Here is a 21,809-nt window from a genome sequence, read left to right as displayed (position 1 = left end):
CACTCTGGGCAGAAAAAGCTGTTTTTTTTTAAACAAATTATTAATTAATATATTTGATGTAAAATTGATGCACGTGTTGAGTGGACAGGGTACAATCACTAGATATTTTGTGCAAAATTGATATTCTTTTTCTAAAATGCACTATATTATATAATATGAAAAAAAATTATCTTTGGTACATACTATAATAATACCATGTAATACTATAGATAACATACACTATTTTACTCACTATTCACTGGATCCTTAAAAAGAAATTTACTGTCGTGAGTATTATTTTAAGCGTATATGACAACTATTATTATTCTATATTTTATCTTATGATAGTAGTAAATTTTTAAAAATCATTAAATTATTATAATTGATGTAATTTAATATTTATTTATTTTTTTATGATAAATATCAAATTAATCAAAATATATACATGTATGAAAAATATACTAATTACGGTGGTTTGAATGACTATTTTAGAGATAAACCAACCATACATTTTTGAGGGATTTTCATACGAACTTTCATAGTGACTCAGACGCGAATCGAGAGCTAAACTCAAAATCTCCCCATCACACTTTCGGGCGATTTCATACGTAACTTTCATAAGTGACTGCATGACGCGAATCGGTAGGCTCAAACTCAAAATCTCCCTATCACACTACACAGTGATTATTATTGGACTAACTCACATGATATTTGTTTTTTTTTTGTGTGAGATAACTCGTCTTCGTAAAAATAAAAAATCATGATATTTGACATAATTTTAGCTGTTTACAATGTATCCCGATCTGATCTCGATCGTTGGATCTAAATTAGGATGGATAATTATCCAGAGGAGGAAGTTGAGACTTTGAAAGGGGCAAAAACCGTCCAACCGCTGAGAGGATAAGATGAGCTTTAAAAAGTGATTAAGCACGTCTAATCATGGACCATTAAGATCATAAAAAAAAATACAAATTCCACCACCACACGATGTATGACACAGAAAATACAAATTAAATTTTTAATAATGTGACCGTTGACTACATCATCAACTTTAAATTTTTTTATTAATTTTTATTATAATTTTGAAGTTATATATATATATATTTGGAAATAAAAAATGAAATTTGAAAGTGACGTGAGCGGCAGGATTCGAACCTGCGCGGGCAAAGCCCACATGATTTCTAGTCATGCCCGATAACCACTCCGGCACGCCCACCTTATATATCTTGGGAATATTAAACATAAAAACTATATTAATTAAATTATTGAAAAATAAAATATTTCCATACATATACCGCAAATCGTAATTATTTTTTTAAATTTAGAGGCATATACGGAATATTAGTACTTTCTAAACCTATAAATTTAAATATGTATATATATATATATATGTGTGTTATTTTTTAATGTACATACAGTTATTTTGTTTTATTTTATTTTATTTGACAATGTGGTAAGCTATAATCACTTATACACCCGTTAAATACTCAATTATGTTTTAAAAAAGAGTTTTTTTTTTTTATAAAGGTGATAAGCACGGTCTCATTAGGGGTTATCAAGCGATATATAGTCATATAGATACGCTGGCTTATTAGTTATGGTAATAATCCGATTAAGTGTTACATCAGTCGATAAAAATCCTGTCATGTCTACGCTCAAAAAGTTTTCAAAATCTAAACGAACTTTATAAATTTTTCCTACCATGCAACTATATAAGAGAAAGACACAATATCTCCCATATTAGACCCATTGAATTCATTTGAAATGATACCATAAACGATATACGGGTCTGAGAACAGCGTATACTGCTACAGTACTACAAACAATGCTCCATCCACTCACAGCAAATGACCATGACTGGGCTAACTAGGGATTGAGAGTCAAATTTTTAACAATCCATACAGGAAATAAACTTCCTGCTATCTGGTTAATATACCAGTGGTCACACAATTATGATCTTCAGGGGTATAATGCAAAAAATCATTTTTTTTCTCTAGCGTAATAGTAAATCTTTTGCCTCTCCTCCATTGTTCCTCTTTAAGTATGTATGTTTATATATATAAAAGGAAGGCCAAAGTCACATAATGAGAAAGATCTAAAGAAAAGAATCAGAATCACTCTTAGAACAAGAGACTTGGAAACAAACCAACCAAAGAAAAGAACACTGATCAAACTCAACCTTTAAAGCATAATACACCCAACCATTTTGTTTCATTGGTTCCTTTTATTTCATCTCCCACCCAATCCTTCTTCTCTTTCTCTTATCCAGGTACTCTTCTTTATCACATTCTTATAAGTTATAATCAACTCTCCATTCATTTGAATACCAATAATGTTTTCATGCTAATTGTTCTTTGTTGAAGTTCACTCTAAATGGAACTGAAGAGATCTTCACTCTCAACAAGTAGTTTTAGATCAATCCAAGAAGCATTAAAAACAATTCGAAGGAGTTTCACTATCAAAACTATCCTTGAAGGAACTCATAATCCGAAAGACGAGCAATTCGTTCAGTCCTTAAGAGACTTACTTCTTTCATCCGGTGCCCAACTTCCTGACAAGTTCGACGACTACCACACTCTCCTTCGGTATATATATCACTCTGTTTGTATTTTTATCATACGCGGAAAAATCAATAGCTCTGATACCATATAAAAATATGCATTTTTGTTTGCCAGTTTCTTGAGAATGCGAGGTTTTGATATAGTGAAAGCTAAGGAAGCATTACTTAGTATGCTCAAATGGCGCAAAGAATTCGGTGTCGATGCAATTGCAAAGGTGATTTCTTTGCCTATTTCATGTTTGTTTATTACTAATAATGCAACGGAATAAATATGTTTGTAGGACTTCAAACTTAATGAGTATGAGAAGGTTAAGAAGTATTATCCACATGGATTTCATGGAGTCGATCGAAATGGAAGACCGGTGTACATAGAAAGAACAGGAATGGTCGAATTAATGGCGTTACTAAACGAAAATTCTATCGATGACTATATAAAGTATCACATTTCTCAGCAAGAGAAGACATTGAACTTGAGATTTCCTGCTTGTTCACTTGCTGCTAAAAAACACATTGCTTCCTCAACTACCATTCTTGATGTCAAGGGAGTGGTAATTACTAATTACTAATCACTAAATTACTTAATGATCAGTAGTATTTGATGAAGTAATATTGAAAGAGATTTCTTTGGTTAAAACAGGGACTTAATAGTTTTTCAAAGCCTGCAAGAGAGTTATTCACAGGAATTCAGAAAATCGACAGCAATTACTATCCAGATGTAAGTGCGATTAGTCATTGATTTGGTGAATTTATTTAGGTTTTAAGTTGTAATTAATTATATTGTTCTGCAGACTCTGAATCAGCTATTCATTGTGAATGCTGGATCAAGCTTTGTGGTTTTATGGAAAATGCTTAAGGCGTTTCTCGATGCGCGAACATTATCGAAAATTCATGTGTAGTTTCTTGTCTGTTGTATTTTTATTTTTTGTCCAAGTTTGTGGGTTGTGTCTTTAGTTCTTTAACCGAATTGAAATAGTTTATAAGCAGGTGTTAGGAAATAAGTTTCAGAATAAACTCTTTGAAGCTGTTGATCCAAGGTATGAATGTAAAAAACCGACATATGGGTAAACGAAATTCGTATTTTTATAAACTGATTTAGATGATTACTGCAGTAATTTGCCGGAATTTTTGGGAGGGACATGCACTTGTTCTGAAATTGGAGGTTGTTTGATGAAAGATAAAGGACCATGGACTAACCCAGAAATCAGTGAAATTTTGAAGGTTAATTAATTATATCTTTCAAAAACGCTTGCAATTTTTTTTTTTCTAATACCAAGATTAAATTGTTTTTTGATTTCAGAATGTAGAAAGAAATGGAGAGTATAGAGATGAATCATCATCAAATGGACTAAGTATTGGAGAATGTTCAGGTCTTCAGGTTATAATAAACATGCTTCATTCCAATCAATTTTCATTTTATTATTTTCTTTCTCTGGATTAACATATGTATTTTTTTTTAACAGGAATTCACTGATGAAGAATTAAACTCAATCAGTGTAAGAAATTTTGATCTTCATGAAATTCAGAAATAAATCAACTTAGTAATAAAGATATCACCTTTTCTGCAGAAGATAATGTTGGAAGAAGTTTCGGCTTTGGAGCGTTGTTTAGACGACAGCAAAACAGTAAAACCCTCTCTTTGTTCTTCTCTTTTTTAACTATACATATCAAGAATACGAAAAACTCAAAGAAAGAAAATAAAAATATGGAAAACAATAATTATGAATATATACTAAACAGATCTCTTCGGCTTTGATTCTGACAGATATTGCAAGATCTTAAATCAAAACAAGAAGAGATTGAATCACACATAGAACAACTAAAGAGACTGACTATATCTGTGAACAAGTCTCCAAGTGATTAAACATTAATTACCTTTGTATTACATTCTTTCTTTTCATGTACTCAAAACTCAAAATACAGTATTGATGAGCTTCATATCATCAAAACATTGATTGATTAATTGATTAATTAGAAGGCCAATTACGATACCAACCAGCCCATGCAGAAACAAGACCACTAATTCCAAGAGTTACTGCATGGTTACAAAAAGGATTTGGTTCAATGTCTGCAAGAGCAATCACAAGATCAGCAAGATTAGCAGCAATGGCCATTAACCTCATCACTCTATCAGCTCTAATCTTCTTAACCATCTCCATGTTCACTATCTCCATTGATTTCAACCTCTTCTCTTCTTTTAATCCTTGTTTGATGATAATGAAGTCAATAATGATGAAGAATATGTACCCAAATGATTCGCCGAAGGCAGAGATGAAGCTCATACGTCGAGCGAGGGAGGCGTCGAGGACGCCAACTCTAGCAAGCCAAAGAAAGTGATCAAAGAAGAAGTAGACCATTTCTCCGGCATTGGAGAGAATGGAGAGTATACCGAAAGGGTGCATATGAACGGTGGGGCTTCGGCGGAGAGTGTTGAAGCCTGTGAGGAAGCGGCCGGTGCGGAAAGCCTTTCGGCTTAGGCCGGAAGAGAGCTCCCATTGTTTGAAACGGTTGGCAAGGGAAGGGTGGGAGGATTGTGTGTGGAAATGGATGAGTTTGGAGATGTATTGGAAGGTCTTGACTAGTTTGTCGATGCCATCTCGCTTGGCGAGGAAGATGACGAGCTTGTCGACAGTGTCGGTGGTCATGGAGGAGGAAGGAAGAGGTGGTGGTGGAGGGAAATGGTGGTGGTGGTGGTGGTGGAGGAGAAGAAGGAGATGATGGTTTAATATGCACCACTAGAAAATGCAAGGGGAAGATTTGGATAGCATTTGGATTTTGGACGTGGTGGTTCATGACGTCCAAGTGAATTTTACTTGCATTTACTTTGTAAAATAAAATGTTTTTCAAAATCTGTCGTAGATTTACATGATTTACTTGATTTTTGACGGCATGACATGACAGAGTCAAAAAATCTATTGCAGCTATTTTATGAATTTGGTGAGTTACAACTTAAATGCTCAGAGCATCTCAAGGTGATCTGCAAAGCATTTATCTTATACAGGATGCTTGCAATTGATCCAAACTGTAATTTTCAGCATATGTAAAGAACTTTTGGTGTCAAAACTTCATTTTGCCTCAACCAGTGGTGAATAAACTTATTAGAACATGGACTAGTTTCTTTTGCAAGGGTTGTAATGGATTTAGAAAAGGTGCAAAAGTGAGTTGGGATTTTATATGCCATCCTAATTAAGAAGGAAGGAGGTTTGGGATTCAAAGAGTTTGTCTCTATGATAAGTGTTGCATTCTTAGAAATCTTCAGACAATTTATGTGAAATTTGGCTCTATTTGGATGGCATGGATTGAAGCTTATATTTTGAAGGGGTCAAACTATTATGCAGATTGTAGTTTTGCAAAAATTTAGCTGCAACTTCAAGATGCGTTTAAATCTAAGAAACATAATCAAATGGTTCTTGGAGAATATTGGGGAACAAATATAAGGTTTGCTTTTGTCTATCAAGAGATGAGACATAGAAAAGTTAAAAATTGACTGGATAGGTTGGTTTGGTTCAAATTTCATATTTGTAAATATTCTTTAATTATTTGACTTTGACAAGTGCTTGCTTTGTAATCAAAATATGGAATCAAAAAAGCTATATCTTCTTTTCCTTTATTTATTTTAAAGAAGTTTGGAAGCTAGTTTCAAGAACTACTGGTCTTACAAGAGAGGTTCAAGACTTGCAATTTGATAAGAATTGGGTAATCTGCAGATGCAAAGGAAAAACTCTTCTTTCTATTGAGTTGTGGATTTTAAGTTTTATGGAAGACAAGCTAAAACATTAATGGTGTGGATAGACTAGTTATTGATGCCAAAAGGCATGCATTGCATGGTCTAAAGGATATCTTAGGAGACTAACTTAATTTGTCTATTAACACTGGGAGCACCTTTCTTTACTTCTTCTCTTCTCTACTGATTTCCGTTTCATGTTGATGAGGAATGCAAGATCTGAGCTAAGCGTTGCTTCCAATTTGCGTTATATGGGAAACTGTTTGGTAAGACACCAGCCTTTCTTTGAATATGTGAAAACTACTCTTTTGGGGCTATGGCAAGCTCTAGGATGAACTCGGATTTCCTGCATGCCCGATGATTATTTCTTTAAGCCATCTCTAATCATGACCCCAAATCTCAAATTTGGGGTCATGGTTGGCTCCAACCCACCCCTTTTTCTATTCCAAATTTGAAGTCCAACTATTGTGACCCCAAATTTGAGGTCCCATTTATTTTATAATTTTTTATTCAATATTTTTTATTTTTATTATTGTAACTAATAAAAATTATAATTTATTAATTTATCAAATTAATACTTTAATTATAAGTTATATTTTATTATAATTATAAGTAATACTTTAATATAATTATAAATTTTATGTGCAATTAATTATTTAATAATAAAATTTTTAATTAAATTGTAATCAATGGTGTATTTATAAATTATTTATCAAACTAATTAAAAATTTATAATTAAATTTCTAAATAAATTAAATCATAAATTAAAGAATATTTTAAATAATTTTTATTAGTAATATATTACATTGTAAATAATATTTAATTAAATTATTGTTGAAAATAATTAATTTCAATTATTTTGTAGTTGAATAGTAATAATAATAATAATACAAATGAGATGTGTAAAAGAATATTCTTTTTCGGGGTAAGATTTGGGGTTTGTGGTTTGAGTATAATTTATTGTAGCAGAATCAAATTTGGGATTTGGGATGAAAATTTGGGGTTATGAGTTGGAGAAGGCCTTATAAAATGTGAATCTCATGAGATCATGCAAAAGGTGCTCTTTGGTGGTCCATGGACGGTTGGTGGTATCACTCTGCAACTATTTCCATGGCATCCGTGCTTTGAGTCTGCCCACACCAAGCTCGCCTGAGCAGCGGTTTGGGTTCAGCTTCACAACTTACAAGTTGATTATTGGGATGGTGATTCGTTTGAGACCATCACTTAAAGCTTAGGGAGGCTGGTCAAAGTTGATGAGCACACATAGACTTTGTCTAGAACTCACTTTTCAAGAATTTGTCTTGAGATTGATTTATCCAAGCCCTTAGGACGGGGGTTTTGGCTTGAAGATGAAGACAAGAGGGTGTTTGTTATTATTTTGTATAATGTTTTGAAACCCGACCCAGCGGTATGACCTAGAAAAGCTTCCGGGTCATGGGTCAATGGTTGAACCGAAGTCGAACCGGGTTGGCCCGGTCATAAATATAATATATGTTTTTATAAATTTAATTATATATAAATATAAAAAATAATTATTATAAGGTAATAAAAATTTTTAAAAATAACAATGGAAAAGTTCTACAAATAAATAGTTTTTCTTATAATTTATAAATATTAATTTAATACCCTAAATATAAATTTAAACAAAATACAGCATAATAATAAATAAAAAAAATAATACAATACAAGCTTTTAAGTTTCACAATACAATCTAAAAATAATAAAACTCAGGCATCAGGCATTGAGTTTTGATTTTGAAGCAAATTTTATACATACCTTCCTGTACTTACATATTTATTATTTAAAGTTTTAGTTTTAAACATATAATAATATAATTGGGTTGACCCGGTTTGACCGGGCTGGGTCAGCTGGTTCACAGGGTACTCAACCAGGTCAACACTGTACCCCGACCTCACCCGGTTTCTTGACCTGGTCCAGTTCAACCGGGTTGAACCGGCCGGGTCAACCGGGGTTTCAAAACATGGGTTTTGTATGATAAGCTACCAATTTTGCTATAGATGCAGTTTAGTGGGATATGGTGATGCTTCTTGTGGTTGTCGCCGTGATGCTCCTCAAGGTGGTGCCCTCTCTGATACCTAGTCTGGATTTCGGCCAAGCCGGTATCAGAGGCTGTGGCACTCTAGGGGAAGGTAGACAAACGATGACCATGGAAGTTGAACATCAACCTTCTGAACAGCATGTGGTGGAAGAAATTGTAGAGGATCTTGAGTTTGGCTCCTAGATGGTGGTGGCCCACCGGCGAGGACGTTGCCATGGATGTGGTGGTGCGCGTGGTGGCCTATCACGTGATGTGCATGTGACCTCGAAGGATTCCAAAGTACAGTTAGAGGATGGTTTAGGGCATGATCTCCACGTGGAGATTAGAGGAGGTGTTCACTCGGCACATGGTGGAGGATTCCATAGGGGTCGGCATGTATGCGCCAAATCCCCATACTGTGTCTTCTCAGTCTCCTGTGGAACATGGTGGCCTTTCACCTACCCTTGATGTCTTGATGGGAACTGATAGGCCTTGTGATAATGTTTCTTCAGATTCACTCCAATCTAACGGTCAGGAGAAAGACATCACTCTTTCAACGGCTCTTGAAGCTAGGCCGGAGTATTCTAGGCGCCCGTCTAATCTCTTCTCTTCTAGGAGAAGAAGCCATCATGTCAGGTCGGCCCCTTACCCGAAGCCCATTGGTACAACTAGCTCCAAACCTATTTCGAGGTCCTCTCCATCCCCCGGCCTTTAGGCTAGTGATGTTGATGGAGAGCACCAAGACACAATGAATAGAGTGATTGTGGCCTTGGCTTCGGATGCAAAAAATAGTGGTGATTCCAACTCTACTGATTCGGAAGAAGAAATGGAAGGGATGGAGGAATCAGAGGCACTTTAGGACAATTTCAGTATGGATTGAGGAAGGAGGCTCTAGCTCGCAGGAATCAGGCTTTAACCTCTGCGACCCACAAAAAATGCAAACTGGATATTAGTACTGGCGGGAGTTAACTAGCAGTTTATCATGACCGATTGTTTACTTTCCTTATTTATTTCTTTCTTTGGTTCTATGCTTTTTATTATATTTATCATGAACTCAATTAATATAGTGTGCTAGAATTGCAGGGGTGTCACTGGCTTGGATACTTGAAATCGAACCTGGAGACTTATGCAAGACCATATACTTCAATTAATGTGCTTAGTTGAATCGAGAGCTGATAATGCTAGACTTAATCATTTTTGAAGTAGGTTTTTTGTAAAGTGGAACCATGCTGCTATTGAAGCAGAAGGATACTCAGGTGGGATTATTTGTTTACGGCTTAAGGAAATTGGTTTTGTTACTCCAATTGTCAGATCAAAATTAGCCTTACACCAAGTCATCACTTCGGCTATGCAAAAGCACTGGGTAATTTCAGTAGTCTACAATGGTCATTGTATGGCTATCCAAAGACTTCTTTGGAAGAATTATCTTGTATGTTTAGCATTAATATTCCTTGGTTAATTGTGGGTGACTTTAATTCGATCACTTCCCCTAATGAGCAAAAGGGTGGGCCTTTTCGTTATTATGCTAGCAATTACGGCTCTTCTTTTTTCAGATTTCATCACTGAGAATGCTTTATTAGATATTGATTTCATCGGTAATATATTTTCCTGGTGCAATGGTTAAAGTGGGCAAGCTCGGCGGTTGGTTCGTTTGGACTGATGCTTGATCAACTTATATTGGACCACTCTCTTTAATAATTATAAACTTACTCATTTGCCTAAAATTTCCTCTGATCATTCCAACTTACTTTTAAATATGTCTAACAGTACTTGTTTTTTTTTTTTGTAAGATTTTTCTGTTTGAAAATTTTTGGTTTAAACATGTGGAGTACCTCTCTGTTGTTTGAAATGCTCGTCTTTAGGGCGCATTCATCTCCTATGCATAATTTTGCTCATATGTTGGCTGGCATTAAAAACTTTGTTTTACTTGTGAAAAAAATCTGGTTTAAGTGCTCTTGATTCGGCTATTAAGAAAACTGAACTTCAAATCCAAGCTCTTGAAACTGATGATATGAACCAGCTCCTTTCTGATGAAGATTATGTTGAGTATAGGACTCTTTAGAATAAGTACAATGCTTATCTTAGACAAAATTCAATTAGATGGGCTTAAAGAGCCAAGATGATGTGGGCTCATGATGGGGATAGAAACATTAGGTTTTTCATAATACTGCTAGAGTTCATGGCCATTCTAATCGGATTTATTGTTTAGAGAATGATGATGGGCTTTTGTTGGTAGACCATGATCATATTGAGGATTCCTTTATTAACTTTTACTCCAATCTTTGGCATGAACCAGTTGATTGTGACTATCTTACGAGAGATATTACTAAAGATGAAATTTTCTCTACCCTCAATTCCCTTGCTGATGGTAAAAGCTCTGGACCAGATGGTTTCAATGCAGAATTTTACAAGTTTTTTTGGGATGATTTAGGAGATGATTTATTTGCTACTATTAATCACTTTATGTTGACTGCTTCTATGCTCTAGCTTAGGGTAAAACTTTTGTGACCTTAATTCCGAAGAAAGAGCACCCTAGGAATGGTTATGATTTTCGGCCTATTTTGCTTTGTAATGTTTGTTACAAGATTGTTACCAAAATTTTGGATAATCGTTTGAAACCTATTTTGGATTCCTTGGTTAGTAAGGAGCAATGTGGTTTTATAGCTGGTCAAACTCCTTTGGATAATATTATTACTATCCAAGAGTGGTTTGAAACCTATGAATCATGATCGCTCTAACCCCCTAGGATGGTGATCAATGTGGATATTGAGAAGGCTTATGATACCTTGAGATGGGATTTTATTCTTGTCACTTTACCCCGTATGGGTTTTCCTAACATTTGGATTTCTTGGATTAGAGGTTGCCTTGACTTTGTCTCCTTTTCTTTTCTGATTAATGGTAAACCTTCTCGATTGATTACGCCTTCTAGAGGTGTTAGACAAGGAGAACCCCTTTCTCCTTATCTTTTATTCTTGTTTCCCAAAATTTATCCCACATTCTTAATTATGCTCGCAATCTAAACTTAATTCCAGGTTGGTGTCTTTTTTTGAGGAATGATTTCAATCATCTTATGTATGCTGATGATTTAATCATTGTTACCCATGCCACCCGGAGAGCTGACAGAAATGTTAAGATGTGTTTCGATATTTATACCTCTTTGACTGGTTAGACTCCAAATCTTTTAAAATCCAACTTATTTGTTCCTCATTGGTTTAATAAAAGGGTTGCCAATAGTATTCAGGCTATTTTGAACATTTCCATTTGCACTTATCATTTTGTTTATTTGGGTATTCTCATTTCTTACAAGAGGTTTGGCGATGGCTTGTTTTCAGCCCATGTTGGATAAAGTGAATAGGGTTACAGGTGGTTGGCAGAGATCAATGCTGTCTAAGCCTGGGTAAGTTATTTTAATTAATAGCATTCTTATGGCTTTGCCAGTCTATTATCTTTCAGTTTATCCTATTCTTGATAGTATCCTTGATAAGATTTCTAGATGTGCTAGGGAAATCCTTTGGACTAACTGTGACAATGGTAGTGGCATCCCTCTAGTTAATTGGCATGATACTATACTTGATAAAGCTGATGGAGGCGTTAGAATTAGGAATCTTCGTTTAGCCAAAATTTCTTTGATGGCCAAAAATGCTATGAACTATTTGAATTGCAAGCAAATTTTCTGGGGTGGATATTTTAATTTCTAAATATGGAATGTTGAACCTTTGGCATTCCAATATCCTTGCCAATGTTTCTTTGTTTTATAGGGGTCTTTGCAAGGTTGCAATTGAAATCAGATCCAGTTTATGGATGCAATCTGTGAATCTTGTGACTGTTTTCTTTCTTTATGATCCTTGGTTTTTTGAAATCTTGATTGCGTTTAAGCCAACTTTTTTTTAATATGGACCTTGATTTTGAAAACTTTAATCTGAATGTCTGCATTCACAATGGTAACTAGTGCTTTAATGATCTGTCTGATATTTTTGGGCATAACTTTGATTCTCCTATCATCAGTCATGGAAATATTTATCCTCAGGCTCCTAACCTTTGGGTCTGGTTTCCTTGGACTAGAAAAAATCATATTACTGCTACTGTGTATTCTTATTTCAGTAGCACACATTCTCAGACTGACCATTGGATTGTATGGAGAAATCTTTGGAGGATTCATGCTTCTCCCAGAGCTAAATTTTTTGTTTGGCTTCTGCTTCATGGCAGAATCAAAACTTATGATTATCTCAATGCTATTAACCTGGGTCCAGTTGCTCCATGTGTATTTTGTGGGTTAGAAAATGAATCGGCTGAGCACATATTTTATTTTTGTTCTATGACTTAGTTACTTTAGAACAGAATTGCTAATCTTTCTGGCTATTCCTTGATGTTCACAAACCTTATTTCATCTGGTAATTGGCTTGAGTTATAGTACTCTAACTCCTTTATTTTTAAAGCCTCCATAATTGTTGCTAATATATGGCTTATTTGGAAAGCTCGGTGCAATCAAATTTTCAGGAATCAACGCCCCAATTTTACTTAGATTACTTATGAAGTTTTGGAGCATGTTAAGGAATATAGATCTCTGCCTTTGGCACAGATGGGTAGACGGTTTTACATTATGAACAGACCAACTCCTGGAACTTATTGTGTTTATGTTGCATCAATTGGTTTTGATGGCTCTAATGACACAGATATTGGTTGAGCTGGTTTTATATTCGTGGATGCTAATTTTAATATTGTTCTTGCAGGTTGTTGCCAAGTGTTGCATTTCTCAAACTTGGATGCTGAAGTTAAAGCTTTGAATATAGCATTGCATTGTGCTCAGATGGAAAACTTTAACATTTCTGGGATTTTTACCAGCTCCTCAGACATCACAAAGGTGTTGGATGGTTGACCTTGTATGACTGATTGGCTGGCTCATGGTGCAATCACTGATCTTCGACAGCTGCATTTGCCTTTGAGAAACTACACTATCACGCATATTTCGCGGAATTGGAATTGTCTGGCTGGATCTATTGCTTTTCATGGAATTAATTCAGTTCCCACATCCTTGTTTCACAAAGGTTTAGAAAAGCCAAGATGGCTCATGAAGGTTGTTGATGAAGCTGGCTTTAATTTCTAGTTGTTGTGCCTATGTTTAGCTGTTGTTTTTAGGTTGCTTGTTTTGGTCGTGTGTTGTATTTTTATTCTCTAGTTTGTATACTTTCAGTTTGTTCTAATAAATAGTTGTTGTTTGCTTTGTTTTTTTTTAAAAAAAACTAATTTGTCTATTAGAGATAACTGAGGTTTAAATATTTCCTATACTGTAATTTAGGTCTCATTATTGTTTCAGAGATAAATCAAAGTTTTCATTTGTTTTGATATTTAGCTATTGAAGTAAAAAACTTTGATTTGTTTTTGTACTCATCATTCAGTTTATACACCGTAGGAGTTGTCACTATTAGTTGGATAAATGAACATGATACAATTTATCCCAAAAAAAAAAAATGTTTTTATTAAATATTTTATATATACAAATAAAAAGATTGTTGTTTAAAAATTGTTATTTTTTAAAAATCAGAAAAAATGAATTTAATATATATATATATATATATATATATATATATATATATATATATATATATATATATAAAAGCAAAAGAGAGATGTCTGAACCATCATAAATCTACCACCTATACAATTGGAGAGTGATTTCATTCTCCTCCAAAGTCAATAATTGAGGATATGAATCCCTCCCGATTCAAAAATTGAAGATTTGTGATTTGTCCATATTTATAAAAAAATAAAAATAAAAATAAGATAAGAAAAACAAACATTAATTATATCTTATCGGTTCAAATCCTTCGTGATTGTGTAACCCTTTGTCCTTTTAGAAAGAAAGAAAAACCATAGAAGAAACCATAAGAAGAGAGGAAGAAGAAACTAAGGAAGAAAAGAAATTAAGGAGATCACTATGGTTTCTCCAACAAGCAAACAAGCAAGAAAAAAATTGAGGAGATCACCACATTTTCTCTAGCAAACAAGTAAAAAAATAAAAATAAAAAATAAAATAATAATAATAAAATTGTTATTTATTGATTAATGGACATGTGACGGTGTTGATGATGCATTTATATGTACATATATCATGATTACAATGAATTGCCTTATAAAACTTTGGCAATATGAACAAGTTACGACAAACACACCTCAAATTCTCAAGCTTTAAAACAGAGTCGAACTTTTGACTTTTGCATGAAAGTTAATCACATTATTACTTTTCTATTACATTAATAATTGCTAAAACATGTATTTTTTTTTGAGGAAGAAGAGCGGGGCGAACCCACTAGAGACCCCAGGGGCGTGCACAAGCCTCGGTGGAATAAGTGGGGACGGGGCCGCGCTCACGTGGGCGCTGGAACCACCCGTACACAACCACTATTCACAACTCCCAGAAATGTGCCCTCAGCCGAGAATCGAACTCTCACCACTCGGTGAGAGCTCTATCGGCGACCTATATACCAATAGACCCGAAGGTCGTTGGCACTAAAACATGTATTTCTATCAAGCTTTGAAAGGTCGTTTATCTTGAAAAGCCCTTCTTCATGTCTAGCTACAAGCCACAATTAGTCTTTGTTATCCCCCATTAGTTTAAGAGAATCCATGACAAAACATAGCCTTTTTAAGTCAAGCAGCATTCACCATCTAGTAACAGGATTCAGCACTCAAGAAAAATTACTTAGTGATTAAGACAAACAAAACATTAATTGATGAACCCTAGCTAGCTTCTTTGGTTTTTCTGCATTATATATCCTTGCCTTTTTCCTACGTATATAGTTCTTGTATTATATCATCTTTTGTCACTTAATTACATAAATTTAAATCTTTCAAAACATACCCTTGTCTGTGCCTCCTGATGATGACTCTAATGACATAAGCCTAATAATGTTGGTAGGAGATGTGGCCATCAATGGACAGATGATTGATTGTATGGAGTTCAAGTGGATTATGAGAGTCGAATCTACGGCACTCTTTGTTTTTGATTTGATTAGTAACAGTGGATGTCAATTAATGGTTTGCTTAAGTGGATTATGAGAGTCAAATCTACGGCGCTCTTTGTTTTTGATTTGATTAGTAACAGTGGATGTCAATTAATGGTTTGCTTATTATTATTATTATTATTATTATTATTATTATTATTTGAATTGGATGGTTTGCAGGTGGTGTGATTTTAATATTTTATATATATAATAAATATTAATTGCAACAAGAATGTCCACATATTTGAAAAAACAAGAGAAAACGTGTGGGTTGAATGCTTTTAGACATTCGTAAATTTTTAATCTATAGATGTGTCTAGAATAAATTTTTAATCTACAGATGTGTTTAGAAGACTAGACCTCATCCTCATACATATATATGGGGTTTCTATTTGATGTGTGGTTTTATATTTGTTGTTTTTTATATTGATATTTTTTTAAGAGAAAAGTTTATTGAGTTTATTTTTTTATTTGTTTTTACAAAGTAAATAACATGAGTGTATACAGGAATATCTCAATGTATGGAAAATATATATCAACCTTATTTTTTAAATTTATTATAAATATAGAGGATATAGCATTTTTTTAATTATAAAAAAACTAGATCAATCATATGCATGTGTGAACCATTTTAGTGAATGAACCCAATTAAAAGCAATAATCAAAATGTCTATGTGCTTACGATTGAATACTCAATTATGTTTCGCACCTATATTTATATATTTAATTAATTGGTTGCCACAAGCAACCAAATTTGGTGGAAATAGACCAAACAAGTCAATAACTTCCCCTTGCTAAATTAATTCATGCCATCTTCATTGCACTATAATCAAACTTTTTTTAAATTTTTTTTTTTTTTTATAAAGACAACAAACGTCACCCATAAATGATTTATCAATAAATAAACATGTATAGTAGTACATTAATTATAATGGCTTATTAATTTTTAAGGATTTATTAATTTTAAACGGATCATTTCAGGTAATTAGAGTTTTATCACATACACGCCTCAAAAAATTTTCTATGAGTTAAATTGAATTAATAAATTCCTCTTGCTATGTAACATTCATTCACAAATTAGACCCAATTGAATGTACAATATTGCAAAGACGATCTATATGGTAGCTGCCTCCACTAAAATTTGAAATGTCCACTATGCTCATAAATTTTATATTGTTTATATAGTTACATTTTTTTTAACCATTTGCCCCTATTAAAATTGAAAAATAAAAATATATATGGTAAACATTGCCCCCACTAATCAAAAATCCTGGATCCATCCATATATTGTTGCAGTGTTCAGTAGTATTTGCACATTTCCACAACAGTTCTACTAATATAGGAATTTAATTTTGGGTTTGTATATTCACCATTCGAGTAATAATTCATTGTATTAGGTAGTGGTTTTTAATCAATCTTTCATTATGTAATTAAAATACTTAATTCTAATGTTTTCCCCCAAATTACCTCTAGCAATTATATCATGGTAGGATTCACATTTGATAAAATACCAGCTACCTATTGGAGTGGTGATTATACTGATATAATAAACAATGTTTAACATTATTAAATAACCAACTATAAAATAAAACCACAACCAAATGATATCACCAAATAAAAGAAGTGATAATCATTCATATATAAAATGAGTAATGCTATATAACGCGAAGCAACCACACGAACCAGCCACACGAATGATGTGGCTGGTGACGTGGCTGCTTCACGTGGGTGAGATAATTTTATTTTTATTTTTAAATAATCATGAAAAAGGAAATAGGGTTAGGGTTATGTTTGTGCCGCCGCCGCTTCCCCTCCTCTCCCTTCTCTCTATCATTCTATCATCTTTATTCTCTCCTGCAACCCCAAACCCAGGCCGCCGATGTCCCTCTCTCCCGCATCGCTCTCTCGGAAGCCGTCGCTCTCCCGGAAGCCGATGTCCCTCTCTCCCGCATCGCTCTCCCGGAAGCCGTCGCTCTCCCAGAAGCCGATGTCCCTCTCTCCTGCATCGCTCTCCCGGAAGCCGATTTTCCTCTCTCCCGCATCGCTCTCCCGGCCGCCGGTTGCCCTCTCTCCTGCCGGATTTCTCTCTCTTGCGGCACGAGTCCCCGACAGCCACATGAACCAGTCCAGCACCCTCGCTCCAGCCCTCTCCCGACGCTGCTCCCGGTGCCATTTCCCTCTCTCCTACATCGCGTGGCTGGTTCTCTGAAATTCTTGGGAAAAAAGCCCGGCTCGCCTTGAAACCAGGTACAGAGGCAATGATGCCCTAAAAATTTCTCTCCTGCCCTTTTCTCTCTACGACGATGGTATAGTAGCTTGGATGGCCTAGTAGGCAACCGCTACTATTATTGTTGTAGAGGGCGAGGGAAGAATGGGAGAAAATCATTATTGTTGAATCTGAGCCTCTGTTTTGATTGTATTGCTTGATATTTTATTACTGTCGATGTGGCTGGTTCGTGTGGTTGCTTTGCTCTATATAGCATTACTCTTATCATTTTTGTGGCTATGATGATTTTCCCTATAAAAGAGAATAGAGATTGGGTGGCGTGGCTACTTTAGTTGCAGCCCTTGATTCATGTTTATCCATGCGAAAGAATAGAGGGGCAAGATCTGAGCCTTTGTTGAAATATGAATTCAATTTCTGAATTTTTTCTGTAATGTGAATGTACTTGCAGGCATATTCCATGACTTCTACTTTCTTTTGTATTTTGGTGTCCATTATGCGATGTTTTCTGAGACAATACTTCTTTGGCTTCACCAAGTTCGACATGTCTCTAAATTGGAGAAAAAATCCTTTCTTTGAAGCTATTTGTACTGCTGGGGACTAACTGATGTGATTTGATGTTCAGATTCGGTGTTTTGCAGTCAATAGTTGAGTAATTCTGGTTCATGATTGATGGAGACACTGCCTTTCTGTTGTTCTTTGGTTTCATGTTACCGATTGAATAGTTTAGATTGTAAATCTTTAGGAAACAACTTTGGAGATGAATCTGAACCATGGGCACATGAGTTGGTTTACTCTATCGATTTGTGGCAAGACCAAGTGAAACATTTCACAGAAGAGGTACATGTGAATAAACCTGTTCTGCTTACCGTCTCTACCTTTTTTCATAAATAACATTGTTTTGTTTCTTGTTTACAACATCTTATATATATTTTCTGTGTTTTTGGCTGAAACTATTTTAATCAAGATTATGAATTAGTTCTATTTTTGTTTGGTAATAGTAGATGCTTTCTAATTGATTTTTAATGTTCATTTACTTACATCTTACATGATTATGGATACTGCTTGTCAACTATTTATGTCTCTATTCATTTTTGCTAAACATTTCTTGATGCATTACCAAACATCATTTTTCGCTAAATGTGGTCGTTCCAAATCATTTTTTTTTTGTTTTTAAATTTTGCTTCTTTACTGAATGGATTCTAATAATGAGGCACCGACTAAAGATCTTCTTGAAAATAATTTGAACCGGTGTTCATATGTCATTATTTAGGTTATTGGTGAACCGGTGTACCTTGTGGCCAACTCACTTGGAGGTTTTGTGCCTTCGTACTTCGCAGCATGCAACCCACAATTTGTGTAGGTTTATGAGTTTTGCTCCTCAAAATGTATTTTTTTTCCTATCTAAAGACGTTTATCTGTTGCAAGTTTATATTGATTTTCTACTAACTATGATTAACTTGAGTGCTAGTTGTTATTGTTCATCATCAATACTTGTTATTTGCATCCATAATGTTTGCACCAAAAGGACAGTTACCTTTCCAGAAATTGATCATGAATGTTCTTTGTTCAGGTTGGTATTCTCATTGGTAAATCTGGTGAAACAATCAAGAATTTGCAAATCAACTTTGGGGCAAAGATTCAAATCACAAGGGAAGCTGATGCTGATCCACGTTCTGCAACTTGACCTGTGTTCTAGAATTGTAATTTTGTTTTGTGACTGATTGTTTGAAAATTATAGACACCAATCTCTTACCATTTGTAATTTATGGGATAACAGCCATACAAATCAGCTTACATTAAATCCCCAGTTTGTTTATCAAGATTGCAATTTCATCAAGAATGCAGTTTGAATTATCTCAGCAAATTAATGAATTTAGAGATATGAGTACCACATTCTAGTCTTATACATACATCCACGCATCCTGAACACCAACCAAATAATATAAAAAGAAACCTAAATCCAGAAAGACAAATTCATAAATTTCTCACCTTCATTAAAAACAATGACTACCACCACATAACAATACCTAAAAAGCCTTCCTCCTTTCAATTAAACACATCAAAATAACTAACCAGTTAATGTCAAACATGTTTTATAAACCACAATCAGTGCCTTGTCAAACAAAGGCATGCTTTTACATGGAAGAAAAGAGTAACATATGCAATTGATAATATATGATACTTCAATGAGTTGCCATGATAAACAAACAACAAAAAACAAGTGAGCTCATTAACAAATTCTGCATAGAATGGTACTGATTCCTTGACTTGAGCATTCTTCAAGTAACGCAACTGCATGTATAAACAAACCATATCAATAACAGACAGCAAGGTAAGAATAATATAAAATTAGAAAACAACTCAAGATGTCCTTCACCTTGATCAGAAATCATTGCACTGGCTTTCAAAACCTAAAGAAGAACCATGATGCATGTCCAAATTGATTGATATAGAATTTGAATTTACCTAAAAAAAGAGATTATAGTCCAACAAATCAGCATTTCAAATTAAATCATTGAAATTCTTAATTTGAACATTAGTGACAATTTAAAAAGGATTACCACGCTCTCTTGTGTGCAATGATCATCTTGCGTAAATTTTTGAGCTAATGCATCTACCTTTGTTTGTGCCTTCTGCCAATAATAACATGGATGTTATACACTCAAAAGAAAAAATTCATCCAAAAAAATGAGAGCAAATAATGAATATGATACTACATAAAATACCTTTTTCTTGTTTTTGATTATTATTTCTTCAACTTTTGACTTCTTCCTTTTTGATGGTGGACGACCCTTACTCCGCACCTTCAAAGGAGTGAGAAATTTTTGGTGTGGCACAATAGTCGCCTCCGACAATATAGGTGTTAACTTTTTGTTACAAGTTGTGTTGTCCATCAACTTCTCAATTGCCTCATCCACATAATTCATCAACAAGTTGTACTTGTCATTTGACTCTGCTCCAAGTTCTGCGGCTTTAGTGAAAATGAGAGCACAATTTATTGTACCGTAGTTTCTCCTCACTGGTTTGTGGATCATCATAACAGTTTTGTACATATGTATGCATGCGTTTGATGTCCTTCCTCCATCGTGGTAAAATATACCTAGACGGAATGCCTTTCACATTCTTTTCAATAAGCAACTTGCAAATGTGCCTACAAATAATCCCCTTGAACTCAAACAACTGACACGAGCATTTAATGTCAAATTCTTCCTCATTAGTGTAAACATTGTATAACACTTGCTTTCTAAATGCACCTTCTTTCCCTCTGACAACGTCGGACACTTGAAATGTGTAGATTGCCCCATGTGAACCAGTGAGAGTAAGATTGCAATATATGATGCCTCGCAACTCATCTTGAAATGATTTAAATTTTTCATTTGTGTATGCTTCTTGTAGTTGCTTCTCAAAATAGCATCTTCAACGCCAAGTCTAAATTGCCTTGCTTTCGCAATATAATTCCTACAATCTTTCTCAGTGTATGTTAAATTTTCATAACCCCCACTTTCAACCGCTAGGGAATGAAAATTTTTGCTTAAGCTTATCCCTGCTTGGTCGTTCAATTCAAGCCTTCTTTTCACATATGTATCAATTTTTTTATTGCACTTTTGGAAACGAACTTTTTGTGGGCTAAGTGCATGATTGTGCTCCAAATTAACAGTAGAAATGGTAAATCGCCCATCATTGCCAACAATGACATTAATCTTCGCCGGACAATTTACTTTGGTGGATAGTCTTGGGTTGAAGGAGTTTTTTGAAGTAGATATTCGTTTGCCACCTCTTGCACATGCTAGCGTGTAATATTTCAATTTTCCATCATCATCTAATCTCGTGCTTTTTTTGGTGATGCCAAACCCTTCACGCCGTGCATATTGGACATACAAGTTATAAACTTCTTCTTCAGAATCAAGTATCATATCGGCCCCCGGCACAATACTGTCAACTAAATCCAAATCTACCGGTTTTTCTTTGACATGTTCTTCATAACTTGAACATCCAACTTCTACATTATCTTTTCCTTGCTTAGAACACCCAAGTGCCACTTCTTCCATGTTCTTGCTTTAGACACAAATTAGACAAATGTTTAGAACACATGAAACAAATCCTTAAATATATGTCTAAACAAAACTTTTCATTGGATCATTCATATAAATACAGAACCTCTTCGCCAATTTACTCAACACAAATGTTCAAACCTCACTAATCGGACCAATATCCATCTCAAGCAAAATTAATAAAAATAAATCCAAATCACAACAATAAATTTCTATAGTCTTTCATAAATA

The 21,809-nt window shown here is 34.5% G+C and overlaps 2 protein-coding genes and 1 non-coding gene across 5 annotated transcripts; 1 reads left to right on the top strand and 2 right to left on the bottom strand.

Annotated features, from left to right (window-relative positions):
- Nucleotides 1-1,113: 1,113 nt before the first annotated feature.
- TRNAS-AGA lies at nt 1,114-1,195 on the bottom strand. The gene has a single exon. It is a non-coding gene; the product is annotated as a tRNA-Ser (tRNA).
- Nucleotides 1,196-2,210: 1,015 nt separating this feature from the next.
- On the top strand, nt 2,211-4,434 carry LOC120278863 (phosphatidylinositol/phosphatidylcholine transfer protein SFH11-like). Of its 3 annotated transcripts, XM_039285604.1 has the most exons (12): nt 2,211-2,248; nt 2,343-2,564; nt 2,655-2,754; nt 2,821-3,087; nt 3,177-3,254; nt 3,328-3,429; nt 3,524-3,573; nt 3,649-3,757; nt 3,837-3,914; nt 4,000-4,032; nt 4,105-4,161; nt 4,302-4,434. In XM_039285604.1, exons 2-12 carry the CDS (start codon nt 2,353-2,355, stop codon nt 4,398-4,400), a joined length of 1,185 nt encoding a protein of 394 aa, XP_039141538.1. In that variant the 5' UTR covers nt 2,211-2,248; nt 2,343-2,352; the 3' UTR covers nt 4,401-4,434. The 3 variants fall into 3 exon arrangements, with proteins under 3 accessions (XP_039141538.1, XP_039141541.1, XP_039141540.1); XM_039285607.1 differs by lacking the exon at nt 4,302-4,434 and having other exon boundaries at nt 3,837-3,906; nt 4,105-4,149; XM_039285606.1 differs by lacking the exon at nt 4,302-4,434 and having other exon boundaries at nt 3,837-3,906; nt 4,000-4,172.
- Nucleotides 4,378-5,449, bottom strand: LOC120278864 (peroxisomal membrane protein 11-4). Its single transcript, XM_039285608.1, has one exon. The coding sequence runs from the start codon at nt 5,179-5,181 to the stop codon at nt 4,504-4,506; it is 678 nt and encodes a 225-aa protein (XP_039141542.1). The 5' UTR covers nt 5,182-5,449; the 3' UTR covers nt 4,378-4,503.
- Between the last annotated feature and the right edge of the window lie 16,360 nt (nt 5,450-21,809).

Source organism: Dioscorea cayenensis, chromosome 16, assembly GCF_009730915.1.
Source record: "Dioscorea cayenensis subsp. rotundata cultivar TDr96_F1 chromosome 16, TDr96_F1_v2_PseudoChromosome.rev07_lg8_w22 25.fasta, whole genome shotgun sequence".
Lineage (NCBI taxonomy): Eukaryota > Viridiplantae > Streptophyta > Magnoliopsida > Dioscoreales > Dioscoreaceae > Dioscorea > Dioscorea cayenensis.
Note: the sequence above shows the minus strand (reverse complement) of the source record. Positions and strands in the feature narration are given on the sequence as shown.

Coding starts and splice junctions, on each gene's coding strand:
- LOC120278863 (XM_039285604.1), top strand. CDS start 2,353: ATGGAACTGAAGAGATCTTCACTCTCAACAAGTAGTTTTAGATCAATC. Junction 3,088..3,176: donor TTCTTGATGTCAAGGGAGTG/GTAATTACTAAT, acceptor TGGTTAAAACAG/GGACTTAATAGTTTTTCAAA. Junction 3,758..3,836: donor AAATCAGTGAAATTTTGAAG/GTTAATTAATTA, acceptor TTTTGATTTCAG/AATGTAGAAAGAAATGGAGA.
- LOC120278864 (XM_039285608.1), bottom strand. CDS start 5,181: ATGACCACCGACACTGTCGACAAGCTCGTCATCTTCCTCGCCAAGCGA.